Here is a 17,641-nt window from a genome sequence, read left to right on the forward strand (position 1 = left end):
CAAAACCAAACTGAACCAAATTCAAAGTTGATATGGCAACATTGCGACGTTTTATCGCCACAAATTTATCACATATGTACTAAATAACTTTGGATAGACTATACGCTTATATCCTTCACAAAGCTGCATATGCCTAAATTGTCCATGGATACTTTCCAATGTAGCGACCTTGAGGCATGTCGAATTTTACGTAGTGGAATAACGGTCCACAAAATACCCAGAAATATAATCCCAGATGTTGAACACGGGGGGGGGCCAGCAGCGCCAACTAGAACCCGATAACGAATAGCTGGCAACCCCGAGACGTTTGTCTGGGATGTTATTGAAAGGTATTTCCAATCATTCAGTAACCGACCATCGTTTGGTTTAGACGTGCCACCATCGACTGCCCAAACCTCGTCTCCAAGTAAAACCGCTGCCATCCGTTTTAGCTATTTTGTATTTTCCATATTTAATTCTCATCAATAAATAACGGTTACATAATGTAAACACCACTATTTCATTTCGCTTTACCTCCATTCACCGAATCATATAAAATTTACCCTAAACCAATCTAATTATGTTTTTGTCGAAAAACTACTCACTGTTTTTATACATTTCATAAATTTTATTTCGAATAAAGCTTGTGTATGTTGTTTTTTCGGTGAATCCAACTATAAATTATATTTTTATTTACTTCCTTGGAGAAGAGATTGAGTTCGAGATAGGTTAAGTTAATTTCCTAGCTAAGTCATATTCTATGATTTACTAAATAGCCTTAAACTACCCTAAGTTAAGGTACATCCGTGTCGTGTAAATAAACAAAAAAGGAGGAAATTACTGAAATTTAACACACAACAAAAACACTGTGTTTCTTCACCAAAATCTTGTCATATTTAGTATATATGTAACTGAAATCAATTTAATCAAGCAAGAAACTATTAACATCTGAAGTTGCTAGAGAGAAAAAAAAATACAAGACCAACAAAATAAAGTTGACCATCAGCGGGAACGATGCCAGATCGATTCAAATTGCCCTTATTACGAGAAAACCTTTCTATAGATACTTATCACCAAATATTTTAACATAACCCAGATAAAATATCGAAAATATCTTGACAAAAATGAAACCACAGGGTTTGAAGCCTTGTTGATACATTGACTAATTGTTATTTAATAAAATGTTATCAAATCCATACGGATTTATGGATTTATCACTCCGAAGTGCTTTGTTTCAAACTAATCTTCAAGCAGAATCAATTGAAACACAAATTATAGGTTGTTCCAAGAGATTGAGTCCCACCCAAGTAATTTTTACATCGAACTTAATGAAGCAATACGTTAAGAAATATAGATCACAACTTGATAAATATATTTTAAGATAAATTAATTTTAATTTTACTTTTTAAAATAATCATAGTGGTATATAATTATTTTTAGTATTCCAAATTATCAACAATGAACGTTGTTGCTTGGCATATAGTATGTTATATATGCCGCTATATAAATAAAATTGATCAAATAATGTTTTAAATATAATTTTGACTGCTTCACTAGGAGTTAACTATAATTAATCTCGAGTATTATTATGTTGTTAATATATATACATAAGGTGTGTGAGTGAAGCAAATTATCGTTAAATATTAAAAGATTATAAATTACAACATATTTATGGCGGTCATATCAAAAACTGCATCTATTTTAAGGCGTTATTATTAAGACTAATAGTATTATATTATAAAATATTTTTAACAAAAAAATTGAACCGACTACAGAAAATAAATAAGGAACTCGGTACAAATTAAAAAATTAATTAAACTTAGATTTTTAACAAAAAAACGTTTTAAAATAAAATATGTACATAATAATCGTTGAAATAACTAAATAAAAATAAACAATAACCTTATTTGATCCATCTACTACACATATTTTATATTCTACTATATACACACAATTTAGCTTAATACCCACCTAAACCTATTTATCTATTTTATCACGGTCATATAAAGAATTGCAGCTATTTGAAGGCGTTATTGTTAAGATTAATGGTGTTATTTATAAAATATTTAAAAAAGAAATATTGAACAGACTTCAAAAAATAAATAAGGAACTTGCTAAAAATTAATCAAACTTAGATCTTTAAAAAAAAGTTATAATATAAAATATGAACATAACAAACGTTGTAATAACTAAATAAAAATAAACAAAACCTTATTTAACCTATCTGCTACACATATTTTATATTCAACTATATACACACAATTTAGCCTAATACCCACCTAAACCTATTTATCTATTTTATGACGGTCATATCAAGAATTGCATTTATTTGAAGGCGTTATTATTAGATTAATAGTGTTATTTATAAAATATTTTTTAAAAATATTGAACAGACTTCAAAAAATTAATAAGGAACTCACCAAAAACTAATCAAACTTAGATCTTTAACAAAAAAAGCGCTTTAAAATAAAATATGTACATAACAATCGTTGTAATAACAAAATAAAAATAAACCAAAAACCTTATTAAACCTATCCACTACACGTATTTTATATTCCACTATATACACACAATTTAGCTTAATACCCACCTAAACCTATTTATTTATTTTGTGACGGTCATATCAAGAATTGTATCTATTTGAAGGCGTTATTATTAGATTAGTAGTGTTATTTATAAAATATTTTTTAAAAATATTGAACAGACTTCAAAAAATTAATAAGGAACTCACCAAAAACTAATCAAACTTAGATCTTTAACAAAAAAAGCGCTTTAAAATAAAATATGTACATAACAATCGTTGTAATAACAAAATAAAAATAAACTATAACCTTATTTAACCTATCTACTACTCGTATTTTATATTCAACTATATACACACAATTTAGCTTAATACCTACCTAAACCTATTTATCTATTTTGTGACGGTCATATCAAGAATTGCATCTATTTGAAGGCGTTATTATTAGATTAGTAGTGTTATTTATAAAATATTTTTTTAAAATATTGAACAGACTTCAAAAAATTAATAAGGAACTCACCAAAAACTAATCAAACTTAGATCTTTAAGAAAAAAAGCGCTTTAAAATAAAATATGTACATAACAATCGTTGTCATAACAAAATAAAAATAAACAAAAACCTTATTTAACCTATCCACTACACGTATTTTATACTATATACACACGATTTAGCTTAATACCTACCTAAACGTATTTATCTATTTAGAATATTATTATAAGTACTACCAACTCATAACTTTCAAGTCAGTAAGATCTAATTTGTTAGATTTGTTTTGTTCCTATTTTATTTTTTTGTATATATTTTAGAATATAATAGTCACAAAATTATAATATTAGTTTTGTGTTGTTTGCGCTCAGCACGGTATAATTAAAATATAAATACTTGTTCAATGAAGCCATACTATAGCGCGTTTGAAATGTAATAGTCTATGAAATATTCTAGATGTAAAATTAGTAATATAACATCAATAGTTCTCTGACTGATCAAACAGTTGTAAAAAATGAGAAAAAGCAGTTTGACAGCTGACAGTTTAGGGTTACTATAATTGGAAAACTATAGGAAGTAATAACGTCTTTCCATGCCCTTAGACAATATACAAATATTTCATTGGACCCCATGACGTAATAGCCGAGTTAGTTCTGCCAAAATTGGATGATGCTAAAGTGGATGACATAAATGACGTGTTGACAACCTCAAGGCAAGATTGATTTTACATGATCTAGCTAATCTTTATCAATTTTTATGATTATATCCAAATAACATTGATCTTGGCTAGCTTCTAAGAACTTATTGTTTTTCTGACGTCAATTCAAAATACTGTCAGAATAACGCTAGATATTAGCGGCTATAGATAGGACAAACACATCATCACGTCATCACCAAGCCTTCAATCAGTTATCATTATAGTTCTTCAAGAAATTATCATCAGCAACGATATATGACATCCAGTACATATAATCATTATATTTTTGTATCAACATTTTATAATCCTAGGCTTTGATACTTTTATTCCGTCAATTATATTTAATACAGGTTTTTTGATAAAATTTTGTTGCATTCTCTTTGTCTTTTTATATAATATGTTTTTTAGATAGATAGCCTGTTAGCCTTTATATATACAGTTTACAGTTTTGAGAAATACAAGTTATAAATCAGTGCATTGTTTACCTTGAAAAATATCTGTCTGTATGGCATCGATTCTTTATTGAAAGTTGAATATCATCTTCTTCTTCAAAAGTGGATTGAATTTGATTACCCAAAAGTATTGATGAATATTCCAGTTTGCTCAATAAGCTCACAGATGTTTGTATTTTTCAACATATAGAAAATTCTTCAACCTTAACATTATCATTTCAATGATTCCGTAATTTTTATGTATCACGGTTACGATTTACATATATTTATACATTTGTAACCTCTTTGTTAGCTGTTCTTTAACTGCTAAAAACATTGTCTATTGATATGGTTGTCTAATACGTAACGTTCCTTAGTAACAGTGTGAATAACTTTTGCACTTAAAAGCTCTATTACTCCACAATGACATCCAGTGTCAATATCAACTGAATATTTAGTAAATTTAAGAGAGATGTATTAAAACATGACACTAATATCTTTATATTCTTATATTAATAATAGTTTATTAATATTAATAATTTAGACAATCAAATACAATGAATAGAACTAAACATTTTGTGCTAATTTAAGAGTTGTTGCTATATTGCTTGTTAGAGAGGCCAAAAACCCCTATGAAATTAAATATTTGCCAGAAAAAACTGATTCTGTTTGTGGTAAATCAGCTACCCATAAATAAGAAAACTTATAAATAACAATAAATTGCGAAAGAGTGAGCTGCTTGGTTATCTCTAAAGAAAGTAATTCGTGGATGTTTAGGCAATCTTAAAACTGTAAATACCGAGTCTTTAATGAATAGTTTTTACAGAAAATTACAACCATTGCGTGCAGAATATCTTTAAAAACACATTTCTTACATTCCCCATTTCGATTTCCTCACCTAATCTTGGAATGGTGAGTGTCGAACAAGATGAACGCCTTCGCCAGGATACAAAACAGATAGAAGAGAGTTATCAAGGAAGATGGAATACTAAAATGTTAGCAGATTATTGATGCTTTATAATGAAGATACTGCTGTTCATAAGAGGAAAGGTTAATATTTCGTCATTTTCTTTCAAAATATATGGATCATTTTTACTATTAACCACTTAAACCTGAGCTATTTTCTTCATGGTCTATTTGTAAATATATATTACTATTTTTTTTAAAAACATTAGTAAGTTTTTGTGTCCACCAGGTATACTCTGACAAAAAGCTATTTTATTTAATGTTATAGGACAATACAAATGTCACACAGTTTAATCGGATTAATTATTTCACCATTTTAGAGGTAATCCACCATTAGAAAAATCCTCTTGCATCTCAAAAAACTAACACAAAATCACTGTAGGTCTTGATGGCAAGCAATTACTATTCGATTATTGATAGATAGATATGATTCCACTAGATTTAAAAAAAGATTTCAAATTTAATTCATACGATTTACTTTTATAAAATACACAAACTAAAATAATAATATTCTTTATGTCTCAAAACTTTACAGTTATTTATATTAATATAGCAATCATATTGTAACAAAATATAATTAACCGAATGTTGGTGTAGTAATTCATTAGACATTTTGATATTTATTTGGTCATAATGACATATATTTAATAAATAAGCAGTTATTATAATATAAAGCGAGTTTATAGAAGTCCTTCAACAAGAGCATGTAGTACCAAGTTGCGTACTCTTGTTCTGTACGCTTCACCTTCATATAATTCCTTGGTCAACTTGGCTTGAGTCTCGGAATCTGCGAGTAGTTGAGACTTGGGTAATAACTTCACCTTCCACAAGTACAGCCCCATGTAGACGCCGAAGAGTCCATACTCCTTCCACTCTTCTTTCAACGCGCTGAGGGGGAATTGGCTCTCTGGATTGCAATTTAAGTCTCGAGCCATTCGCGAGAAACTTCTGTGGTAGATGGTGAGGTATTTGTCCAGTTTGTCGAGGTCTTCTTTACCAGCCGACGAGTAAAATATGTAGGAGAGATCGTGAACTGGACTACTCTCCCTGCTAAGTTGGAAATCGATTAATTTGACATCCTCCAGCTTACCATTTTTCTGGAAAATTACGTGAGGTTATCTAAGGTCCTATGTCTGGATAATGTACGAGAACTTACCGAATATTTAAAAAGTAAATTATTGGACCAACAGTCACCGTGAGTTATACAACTGTAAGATCCTCGGTACTGACTGACTCTTTGATAGTTTCCGCTAATATCATCAGCAATTTTCTTGAATTTATTATGAGCCTCTTCATCGAACACCGGATCCAGAGCTGCCAGAGTAGCAGCAAACGATTCTTTCATCGGCTCCATGAGTATAAACAGTAAGCTCACCAGTCCATCAGTAAGGCCGTCCTTGAAACTCTGGTAAACTCTGGGTTTCTGTTCCTTCAAGGCAAAGGACAAGGCGTGGAACCTACCGTAGACCTGGAACACCATCCTCCAGTGTTCCTCGTCGATGTACTTCTCCTTGTCCACCATGACGTATCCCGCGGGTTTCAGGTACTCCATGGCGATGTACTCGTTCTTCGCTTCCAGGCTGGAACAGAAGTACCGGGGAGTATTGTCGAACACAACCGTCATCTTGTGCTGCCTCTGCATTTCGTCGAAGTACTTGACGAGCTTGGCGTAAATGTCCGCTTCGTTCTTGAAGATGGCGCTGAAGTCCGCGAACGCGAAACTGGGGTTGCGTTTGATGGCTACGTGGGTCATACGTCCATTGAGTTCGTCTCGAACCACACCCGTGTAGAAGGCAGCAACGAAACCGTCTCCGAAATTCGTGGACAAATCGGGTAAGAGCTCGAAGCTTTTGATGTCCAGCGTTCGGGCTACGTCCTTCAAGATGGAATCGAGGACCTCTTTTATCTTCATTGATTCTGCCATGGCGAGATGGTAACGACGCACCAACCGTTTGTCACTTCACGACACACTGAATCGATCGTCGATAGTTCAACATTTATATATCGTTATCTCTAACATAAATGTATTAGTTTAATGCAATAGGAGGAAAATATTTGTTTTTTTCACTGATAAGGGAGCGATATCAACTATAAAATCATACACAGACTTTAAGCTGCGACGATTTCTACATCATTTTAGGATGTGGGGCATCATTGGACCCCATGACATGATAACCGAGTTAGTTCTACCAAAATTGGGAGATATTAATGGCATATTGACAACCACAAGACAAGGTTGTATTCAATTTTTAACCGACTTCAAAAAAGGAGGAGGTTCTATGTTCGACTGTATATATTTTTAATGTATGTTCGCCGATTTCTTCGTCAATTATGGACCGAATTTCAAAGTCAAAGAAAGAGTGCATTGCCGAGGTGAAATAAAGGTGAAATAAAGGTGAAATAAGGTGAAATCGAGAGAAACTCTCATATTTCAAAGACACGTACAATTTTTTCACATATTTTTTTATCTAAAATAGTCAGATATTTGTATATAATGTTATTTCTGAGCTGATGTTACAGAAGAGAATACTTATCAATATTAGAAATTACAGGATATTTCTTTAAATATTATGGGGACCTACAGACAACTAATTATATACTTTGAAGTTATTTCGGTAAGCTGATGATAAAAGTAGGATGCCGACCGCTATACTCTTCAGAGTTTTTTGAGGAGCTTTTAATGAGGTTCTTCTTGCCAAAGTCGTCCGGCGCAAAAGCCGTACAATTTGTTTTTTAACCACTCACAAATTCGATTTGTTTTTTCCGTAATTTAATTTTGTGTATGTGTCACAAATTTATACTATTATTTTTTGTAATGTTTGGGCTTTGTACCGACTTCAAACTGATATGTTGGTAGTAGTTAAAATAATATTGTAAATAGAAAAATAAGTTTAGGTAGGTATTAAACTAAATTGTGTGTATATAGTAGAATATAAAATACTTCTTGTAGGTAGGTTAAATGAGGTTTTTGTTTATTTTTATTTAGTTATTACAACGATTATTATGTAGATATTTTATATTATAACGTTTTTTGCGTTAAATATCTAAATTTGATTATTTTTTACGTTTTAGTGAGTTCCTTATCTATTTTTTCAAGTAGGTTTAGTCAGTTATTATTATTATTCTTCAATAAATTACCATCAGTGATGATATACGACATTGAATATATACAGACATTATATTTTTATATCAACCCTTCTATAATGCTAGGTTTTGGTACCCTTACCCCATCAATTATATATAAAACAAGTTTTTATCAAAGACTGTTTGTTGCTTTTTCTTTCTATACATTATGTTTGTTAAATAGTTAGGTCTTATTTTTATTTCACAGATGCAAGCGTCTTGTTTTGATGTATCTATTAGTCTTTATATATGACCTTTGCACTTTTAACAAATACGGATTCTAAATCGATGTTTTGTTTCCATTGATGAACAGAGAGCAAGATGAATTCACTGTGTTCAACCGACTCCACTGCATCCTCAAGGATAGTATATATTGAAGGTGGATAGAATTTGATTCTCCAGAAGTAGTAATGATGAATATTCCAGATTTATCAATAAGTTTCCGAATTTGTAGTACTTAAAAGGTCTCTAAAAGCTAAAAGTCAAAGGGAGCTAAATTTAGCCAACAAGTTGAATGTTGAAATAATTCTTACTTTATTTTAGTGATTTCTATGATGTTTTCTTTCGATGGCAATTGACGTTTTCTTTGGCACCCATATCTTTTTCACAAAATATTGAATACAGTTGGTCCAATAAGTCATATACTTTTACATTCCAAAAAAGAAACTAACATAAAATCGGTCGAACCTTTGATCCAAAGCAATTTAATCATAAAATTTCAACTATTCTTGAAAAATAAAACGTTTTGCTGGTCTTCTATTGACACATTTATATATTGCTCCAGAAAAAATTAAACAACCTGGTTTTAAAAATATCTAATCATTCAAATTAACAAGAAAAACATTTCAAACTTGACTTATATTATTTTTATGAACTATACAAATTAAAATAATAATACTTTGTGTGTTTTAAAACCTTACAGTTATTTGTATTGATATATCAATGGCATTGTAACAAAATATAATTAACAAGATGTTGGGTAATAGTTCATTATACATGTTGATATTTGTTTAGTAATAATATATGACACATATTTAATAAATTAGCGGTTATTATAGTACAAGACAAGTTTATATAAGTCCTTCATTAACAGCATGTAGTATCAAATTGCGTACTCTTGTCCTATACGCTTCACCTTCATGTAGTTCCTTACTCAATTTGGCTTGAGTCTCGGAATCAGCGAGTAGTTGAGACTTGGGTAATAACTTCACCTTCCACAAGTACAGCCCCATGTAGACGCCGAAAAGACCATACTCCTTCCACTCTTCTTTCAACGCGCTCAGGGGGAATTGACTCTCTGGATTGCAATGGAGGTCGCGAGACATCTGCGAGAAACTTCTGTGGTAGATGGTGAGGTATTTGTCCAGTTTGTCGAGGTCTTCTTTACTAGCGGACGAGTAAAATATGTAGGAGAGATCGTGAACTGGACTACTCTCCCTGCTAAGTTGGAAATCGATTAATTTGACATCCTCCAGCTTACCATTTTTCTGGAAAATTACGTGAGGTTGTCTAAGGTCCTATATCTGGATAATGTACGAGAACTTACCGAATATTTAAAAAGTAAATTATTGGACCAACAGTCACCGTGAGTTATACAACTGTAAGATCCTCGGTACTGACTGACTCTTTGATAGTTTCCGCTAATATCATCAGCAATTTTCTTGAATTTATTATGAGCCTCTTCGTCAAACGCCGGATCCAGAGCTGCCAGAGTAGCAGCGAACGATTCCTTCATCGGCTCCATGAGTATAAACAGCAAACTCACCAGTCCATCAGTGAGACCGTCCTTGATACTCTGATAAATTTTAGGTTTCTGTTCCTTTAAGGCAAAGGACAAGGCGTGGAACCTACCGTAGACCTGGAACACCATCTTCCAGTGTTCCTCGTCGACGTACTTCTCCTTGTCCACCATGACGTATCCCGCGGGTTTCAGATACTCCATGGCGATGTACTCGTTCTTCGCTTCCAGGCTGGAACAGAAGTACCGGGGAGTATTGTCGAACACAACCGTCATCTTGTGCTGCCTCTGCATTTCGTCGAAGTACTTGACGAGCTTGGCGTAAATGTCCGCCTCGTTCTTGAAGATGGCGCTGAAGTCCGCGAACGCGAAACTGGGGTTGCGTTTGATGGCTACGTGGGTCATACGTCCATTGAGTTCGTCTCGAACCACACCCGTGTAGAAGGCAGCAACGAAACCGTCTCCGAAATTCGTGGACAAATCGGGTAAGAGCTCGAAGCTTTTGATGTCCAGCGTTCGGGCTACGTCCTTCAAGATGGAATCGAGGACCTCTTTTATCTTCATTGATTCTGCCATGGCGAGATGGTAACGACGCACCAACCGTTTGTCACTTCACGACACACTGAATCGATCGTCGATAGTTCAACATTTATATATCGTTATCTCTAACATAAATGTATTAGTTTAATGCAATAGGAGGAAAATATTTGTTTTTTTCACTGATAAGGGAGCGATATCAACTATAAAATCATACACAGACTTTAAGCTGCGACGATTTCTACATCATTTTAGGATGTGGGGCATCATTGGACCCCATGACATGATAACCGAGTTAGTTCTACCAAAATTGGGAGATATTAATGGCATATTGACAACCACAAGACAAGGTTGTATTCAATTTTTAACCGACTTCAAAAAAGGAGGAGGTTCTATGTTCGACTGTATATATTTTTAATGTATGTTCGCCGATTTCTTCGTCAATTATGGACCGAATTTCAAAGTCAAAGAAAGAGTGCATTGCCGAGGTGAAATAAAGGTGAAATAAGGTGAAATCGAGAGAAACTCTCATATTTCAAAGACACGTACAATTTTTTCACATATTTTTTTATCTAAAATAGTCAGATATTTGTATATAATGTTATTTCTGAGCTGATGTTACAGAAGAGAATACTTATCAATATTAGAAATTACAGGATATTTCTTTAAATATTATGGGGACCTACAGACAACTAATTATATACTTTGAAGTTATTTCGGTAAGCTGATGATAAAAGTAGGATGCCGACCGCTATACTCTTCAGAGTTTTTTGAGGAGCTTTTAATGAGGTTCTTCTTGCCAAAGTCGTCCGGCGCAAAAGCCGTACAATTTGTTTTTTAACCACTCACAAATTCGATTTGTTTTTTCCGTAATTTAATTTTGTGTATGTGTCACAAATTTATACTATTATTTTTTGTAATGTTTGGGCTTTGTACCGACTTCAAACTGATATGTTGGTAGTAGTTAAAATAATATTGTAAATAGAAAAATAAGTTTAGGTAGGTATTAAACTAAATTGTGTGTATATAGTAGAATATAAAATACTTCTTGTAGGTAGGTTAAATGAGGTTTTTGTTTATTTTTATTTAGTTATTACAACGATTATTATGTAGATATTTTATATTATAACGTTTTTTGCGTTAAATATCTAAATTTGATTATTTTTTACGTTTTAGTGAGTTCCTTATCTATTTTTTCAAGTAGGTTTAGTCAGTTATTATTATTATTCTTCAATAAATTACCATCAGTGATGATATACGACATTGAATATATACAGACATTATATTTTTATATCAACCCTTCTATAATGCTAGGTTTTGTTACCTTTACCCCATCAATTATATATAAAACAAGTTTTTATCAAAGACTGTTTGTTGCTTTTTCTTTCTATACATTATGTTTGTTAAATAGTTAGGTCTTATTTTTATTTCACAGATGCAAGCGTCTTGTTTTGATGTATCTATTAGTCTTTATATATGACCTTTGCACTTTTAACAAATACGGATTCTAAATCGATGTTTTGTTTCCATTGATGAACAGAGAGCAAGATGAATTCACTGTGTTCAACCGACTCCACTGCATCCTCAAGGATAGTATATATTGAAGGTGGATAGAATTTGATTCTCCAGAAGTAGTAATGATGAATATTCCAGATTTATCAATAAGTTTCCGAATTTGTAGTACTTAAAAGGTCTCTAAAAGCTAAAAGTCAAAGGGAGCTAAATTTAGCCAACAAGTTGAATGTTGAAATAATTCTTACTTTATTTTAGTGATTTCTATGATGTTTTCTTTCGATGGCAATTGACGTTTTCTTTGGCACCCATATCTTTTTCACAAAATATTGAATACAGTTGGTCCAATAAGTCATATACTTTTACATTCCAAAAAAGAAACTAACATAAAATCGGTCGAACCTTTGATCCAAAGCAATTTAATCATAAAATTTCAACTATTCTTGAAAAATAAAACGTTTTGCTGGTCTTCTATTGACACATTTATATATTGCTCCAGAAAAAATTAAACAACCTGGTTTTAAAAATATCTAATCATTCAAATTAACAAGAAAAACATTTCAAACTTGACTTATACTATTTTTATGAACTATACAAATTAAAATAATAATACTTTGTGTGTTTTAAAACCTTACAGTTATTTGTATTGATATATCAATGGCATTGTAACAAAATATAATTAACAAGATGTTGGGTAATAGTTCATTATACATGTTGATATTTGTTTAGTAATAATATATGACACATATTTAATAAATTAGCGGTTATTATAGTACAAGACAAGTTTATATAAGTCCTTCATTAACAGCATGTAGTATCAAATTGCGTACTCTTGTCCTATACGCTTCACCTTCATGTAGTTCCTTACTCAATTTGGCTTGAGTCTCGGAATCAGCGAGTAGTTGAGACTTGGGTAATAACTTCACCTTCCACAAGTACAGCCCCATGTAGACGCCGAAAAGACCATACTCCTTCCACTCTTCTTTCAACGCGCTCAGGGGGAATTGACTCTCTGGATTGCAATGGAGGTCCCGAGACATCTGCGAGAAACTTCTGTGGTAGATGGTGAGGTATTTGTCCAGTTTGTCGAGGTCTTCTTTACTAGCGGACGAGTAAAATATGTAGGAGAGATCGTGAACTGGACTACTCTCCCTGCTAAGTTGGAAATCGATTAATTTGACATCCTCCAGCTTACCATTTTTCTGGAAAATTACGTGAGGTTATCTAAGGTCCTATGTCTGGATAATGTACAAGAACTTACCGAATATTTAAAAAGTAAATTATTGGACCAACAGTCACCGTGAGTTATACAACTGTAGGTTCCTCGATACTGACTGACTCTTTCATAATTTCCGCTAATATCATCAGCAATTTTCTTGAATTTATTATGAGCCTCTTCGTCAAACGCCGGATCCAGAGCTGCCAGAGTAGCAGCGAACGATTCCTTCATCGGCTCCATGAGTATAAACAGCAAACTCACCAGTCCATCAGTGAGACCGTCCTTGATACTCTGATAAATTTTAGGTTTCTGTTCCTTTAAGGCAAAGGACAAGGCGTGGAACCTACCGTAGACCTGGAACACCATCTTCCAGTGTTCCTCGTCGACGTACTTCTCCTTGTCCACCATGACGTATCCCGCGGGTTTCAGATACTCCATGGCGATGTACTCGTTCTTCGCTTCCAGGCTGGAACAGAAGTACCGGGGAGTATTGTCGAACACGACCGTCATCTTGTGCTGCCTCTGCATTTCGTCGAAGTACTTGACGAGCTTGGCGTAAATGTCCGCCTCGTTCTTGAAGATGGCGCTGAAGTCCGCGAACGCGAAACTGGGGTTGCGTTTGATGGCCACGTGGGTCATACGTCCGGTGAGTTCGTCTCGAATCATCCCCGTGTAGAAGGAAGCCACGAAACCGTCTCCGAAATTCATGGATAAATCGGGTAAGAGCTCGAAGCTTTTTATGTTTAATGTCCGAGCTACATTCCCCAAGATAGAATCAAGGACCTCTTTTATCTCCACCGATTCAGCCATTACGATATGGTAACGACACACCAATCGTTTCTCACTTCACGACACACTGAATCGATTGTCGATAGTTCAATTTTTATATATCGTTATCTCTAACACAAACGTGTTAGTCTAAAGGAGTGGGAGGAAAATATTTGTTTTTTACTGATAAGAGAGTGATATCGACTATTAAAAGATACACGGAATTTAAGTTGTAACCAGCAGGTGTGCAACTAAATCATCACGATGATTATCGTTTTTTTATACTAATTTTTGAGGTCAAACCGATCGATTTTGTTCGTAATTCCGTTGTATTATATATTGCCTATTCTCGGAGTTATTATTTTTGTAAATTCGCATATAAATTACGGGTCAGACAAATAATCAATAGTAAAAAATGAATAAGTGCTGGTTTCAGTGGTACATATACTAAAATTGGAAGGATACATACAAAATTAACACGGTCCTTGCGAAAGCATGATACGTAAAGTCGTGAAACGTTCCACAGTTTTAGGCCATTTTTTTTTCTACACTACCAAACGGAAAAAGGCTTTCGAAATCCTACAGCTCGCTGGATTGGTTCTTTGAACTCAAGTACAATTAAGAACACTTGGAGTAGTGTAAGTTGTCTCTTCAAGACGTACCTGTACCATACCTGTACTCCGGAGAGCTCCTGCAGCCAGACGAACCAGCACGGATTGGGAGATCTTGCTTTTTCTGCAAAGGAGTGGGAAGAGGAGACCGAGATGTGATACCTTCTTAAGAGAGGGGATAGGAACTTTATCGATTTCGAGGCATTAGGCGCAGAACTCCTTCTTACGGTGGAGTTTTGCACGGGTTCATCTGCAGGGGCCAGAATTTATACCATTCAATCGTCTGGTTCAAGGTGGACTTGGAGTCTGTCGCGATAAGCGTCGGAATTATAAGGGCAGGGACTAGTGGAGCACCTTGAGGAACTCCTGCGGATATTTGTTTTCTAGAGGAGACTGCGTCATCGATCCTCACTAGAAAGGACCTAGTGTACAAATATGAAGTTATCAGGAAAGAAATGGACCAATCAAATGCCTTTGTGGCTCACAGCATAGCGATTCGAAGAAGTAATATGTTCAAAGTAATGACATCTCGATAAAGGATGACGCGAAACATTTCTCCAAAATTACTTATAAAGCTAAATCGGTATTTTCTCTGCGTATATACTATACCAACTTTTCTCAATAAACGCCATTTGAAAGTGAGGAAATGACTGAGAATCAACGTACAAGTAAGCGCCTAATATAAACAACCTAAGTTTAAAAATACCCTTTATTTTACAACTATATAACTCCATATTCAATACCATGTACTAAAAGAGCCCTCGCCCTTTCTTGGAACTCTTCAGTATCGTAAACAGCTTCCATTAAATTAGCCCAAACTTTCTGTTCCTTTTCCTTGCAGTCCTCAATTTCCTTGAACACCTCCTGCATTCTTTCCTTGGCGACCAGCTTAACCTGCCACAACTGAATACCCATCAACAATCCCAACAAGGCGTATTGTTTCCAGTCACTTCTCAATGTCTCCAGAGGGAAGAGCTCCTTCGGATCTTCCCCAAACAACAGGCACACCTCGGAGAAACTCCCATGGTACAACTGGAGATAGTGTTCAATGTTGTCGAAGTCCTTCTTGGACGCGCCCGAGTAGAAGAAGTAGGAGAGGTCGTGGACGGGCGTGCTACCTCTCACTAATTGGAAGTCGATAAGTTTGACGTCTTCTAGCTTATTGGATTCCTAAAAATAAAAGGGTAATTATTAGTAAAGTATAAGCAACAGAACCAAAACAGACAAAACTAAAATGGAAATGTACAAAACGATGTACAGACCAACCCTAACAAAGCAAAACGATGCGAGACCTGGGTATTGCCAAAGAAAGATAAAAGGAAGATAAAGGAAGATCAGAAATTAAAGTAAAACCATACCCCTTTATGATACCACTTATACGACTTTATGATACAAAAAATGTTTTTTGCTTTGTATGCGTATAGGCAACGCGGAGTAAAAGTCCCGCTACCATTTTGATTGTCTATAACTTTGCTCAAACAAAAAAAAAGAAATCTCATAGAGAATTATCCATGAAAGTTATATTTCTAGTGCATTCTTAATAATGCTAAAAGAACTACTAAAGAACACAGTACAAGAGAAGACAAATTATACACACTAAAGGATATTAAAGCCTTTTGCAATTACAGAAGACATTTGAAACAAAAATATTCTTCGTTTTTGTTTATTTGTTAATAAAAAATCGTTTTTAAACCAAAAGAAAAACCAAAAGAAAAACAAAAAGTAGATGTTGTTAGTTTTAAAAGTAATTAAAAGCTTACCGAATACTTGAACAGCATATTATTAGACCAACAATCTCCATGAGTGACGCAGCTGTACTCTCCTTTGTAAGAGCACGCCGTGTTAAACCTTTCTTTCACATTATCAATCAAATCTTTTACTTTGTGATAGGTCTCGCTTTCGGCATCGAGAGCTTTCAATGATCCCGTCAAAGACGTCTGACAACCGCCCAACAAAAGCTCGTTCAACACCTGGAAAATATCGTTCAAAGAACCTGTCAGTTCCCGGTACTTCTCTGGATTCTTATGTTTTATCGCGAAAGATATGGCATGAAACTTCCCGTACAGTTTAAAAATATATTCCAGATGATTCTGATCCAAGTACTCCTTCTTGTTGTGCATTATATAGCCTGCTTCTTTCAAATTCTCCAAGGCTATGTGAACGTTATTCTCACTATCCGATCCATAAAACTTCGCTATGTTGTTGAACGGTTCTTTGATTCCTGCTTCTTGTTGAAAAGACTCCATAAACGGAAACACCTTCTTGTAAAACGATTCCTCGTTTCGAAACAGTATCTTGTAGTCGAACTGATTATAAACGGGAGCCTTTTTGATGGCTATGGTGTACGTCTTACCGTTGTCTTCGTCTTTTAATTGACTAGTGCAGAACAGTGACGTAAAACCATCGGCGAAATCGGTGGAAACATCTTTAGATACATTATAATGCTCTAAGTTCAAGTTCTCGGCGATCCCACGCAATATTTTTTCCAGGTCTTCTTGGTGTTTAGCGATATCAATCATATTTCCGTCGAAAATGATAACAGATTATCGAAAACTACCTAACGCCGACTGAATCAATTTCGAATGTCTGATCTTATATAAAATCGTCGATATCAACGATAAATAGGTCACGGTTATCTCTAAATATCGATAAACAAATTAAAATTTAATTTAAATACATGTTCTATGCGATAACTATTTCGATCTATAGCAAAAACAATATATTTCACAATATTGCTCGATCATAATAGTGAATATGAATTAGTCAATTATTTGAATGAGCAAGTTCATAAAAAATTCGGATAAACAATATACTTCATCAATATCGCAATTATAAGTATGGTTTTATCAACTTTCTGAGTCTTGCAGAGTGACCTTGAGACTGCTGATGCTTGTTTTTCTGACAGATGCATGTATATAAGCAACTAGCAATATTTTCACACCTATTTTTTAGTTAGAATACATATCACATCACTTGGAAGTCGGTACGAACAACAAATTAGATTTGCTTTGTTCGTTATTTAATTTTGTGTATATGTCACAAAATCACACTA

General features: G+C 33.9%; 3 protein-coding genes and 1 non-coding gene across 4 annotated transcripts; 1 reads left to right on the forward strand and 3 right to left on the reverse strand.

The window, feature by feature from the left end:
- Positions 1-5,578: 5,578 nt before the first annotated feature.
- Positions 5,579-7,075, reverse strand: LOC143204992 (uncharacterized). The gene is made up of 2 exons (XM_076417951.1): positions 6,238-7,075; positions 5,579-6,178 (listed from the first exon to the last, which is right to left on the reverse strand). The coding sequence occupies exons 1-2, from the start codon at positions 7,003-7,005 to the stop codon at positions 5,762-5,764; spliced, it is 1,185 nt and encodes a 394-aa protein (XP_076274066.1). The 5' UTR covers positions 7,006-7,075; the 3' UTR covers positions 5,579-5,761.
- A 2,115-nt stretch (positions 7,076-9,190) lies between these two features.
- LOC143204964 (uncharacterized) lies at positions 9,191-17,169 on the reverse strand. Its single transcript, XM_076417922.1, has 7 exons — positions 16,350-17,169; positions 15,311-15,759; positions 15,075-15,239; positions 14,817-15,011; positions 14,641-14,751; positions 9,751-10,552; positions 9,191-9,691 (listed from the first exon to the last, which is right to left on the reverse strand). Exons 1-7 carry the CDS (start codon positions 17,106-17,108, stop codon positions 9,275-9,277), a joined length of 2,898 nt encoding a protein of 965 aa, XP_076274037.1. The 5' UTR covers positions 17,109-17,169; the 3' UTR covers positions 9,191-9,274.
- Positions 12,693-14,079, reverse strand: LOC143204994 (uncharacterized). Its single transcript, XM_076417953.1, has 2 exons — positions 13,253-14,079; positions 12,693-13,193 (listed from the first exon to the last, which is right to left on the reverse strand). Exons 1-2 carry the CDS (start codon positions 14,018-14,020, stop codon positions 12,777-12,779), a joined length of 1,185 nt encoding a protein of 394 aa, XP_076274068.1. The 5' UTR covers positions 14,021-14,079; the 3' UTR covers positions 12,693-12,776.
- On the forward strand, positions 14,402-14,508 carry LOC143205379 (U6 spliceosomal RNA). The gene has a single exon (XR_013007812.1). It is a non-coding gene; the product is annotated as a U6 spliceosomal RNA (small nuclear RNA).
- Positions 17,170-17,641: the final 472 nt, after the last annotated feature.

The sequence above is a fragment of the Rhynchophorus ferrugineus genome, unplaced genomic scaffold (assembly GCF_030347505.1).
Source record: "Rhynchophorus ferrugineus isolate W39M unplaced genomic scaffold, kcgeb_rfMv2 rfM11, whole genome shotgun sequence".
NCBI classification, from domain to species: Eukaryota; Metazoa; Arthropoda; class Insecta; order Coleoptera; family Curculionidae; genus Rhynchophorus; species Rhynchophorus ferrugineus.

What these genes read in the sequence shown, in the direction of transcription:
- LOC143204992 (XM_076417951.1), bottom strand. Translation starts at nt 7,005, where the DNA reads ATGGCAGAATCAATGAAGATAAAAGAGGTCCTCGATTCCATCTTGAAG. An exon ending in ATTTACTTTTTAAATATTCG is followed by an intron (nt 6,179 to 6,237) that starts GTAAGTTCTCGT and finishes GTAATTTTCCAG; the next exon opens with AAAAATGGTAAGCTGGAGGA.
- LOC143204964 (XM_076417922.1), bottom strand. Translation starts at nt 17,108, where the DNA reads ATGATTGATATCGCTAAACACCAAGAAGACCTGGAAAAAATATTGCGT. An exon ending in ATATGCTGTTCAAGTATTCG is followed by an intron (nt 15,760 to 16,349) that starts GTAAGCTTTTAA and finishes TTTTATTTTTAG; the next exon opens with GAATCCAATAAGCTAGAAGA. An exon ending in ATTTACTTTTTAAATATTCG is followed by an intron (nt 9,692 to 9,750) that starts GTAAGTTCTCGT and finishes GTAATTTTCCAG; the next exon opens with AAAAATGGTAAGCTGGAGGA.
- LOC143204994 (XM_076417953.1), bottom strand. Translation starts at nt 14,020, where the DNA reads ATGGCTGAATCGGTGGAGATAAAAGAGGTCCTTGATTCTATCTTGGGG. An exon ending in ATTTACTTTTTAAATATTCG is followed by an intron (nt 13,194 to 13,252) that starts GTAAGTTCTTGT and finishes GTAATTTTCCAG; the next exon opens with AAAAATGGTAAGCTGGAGGA.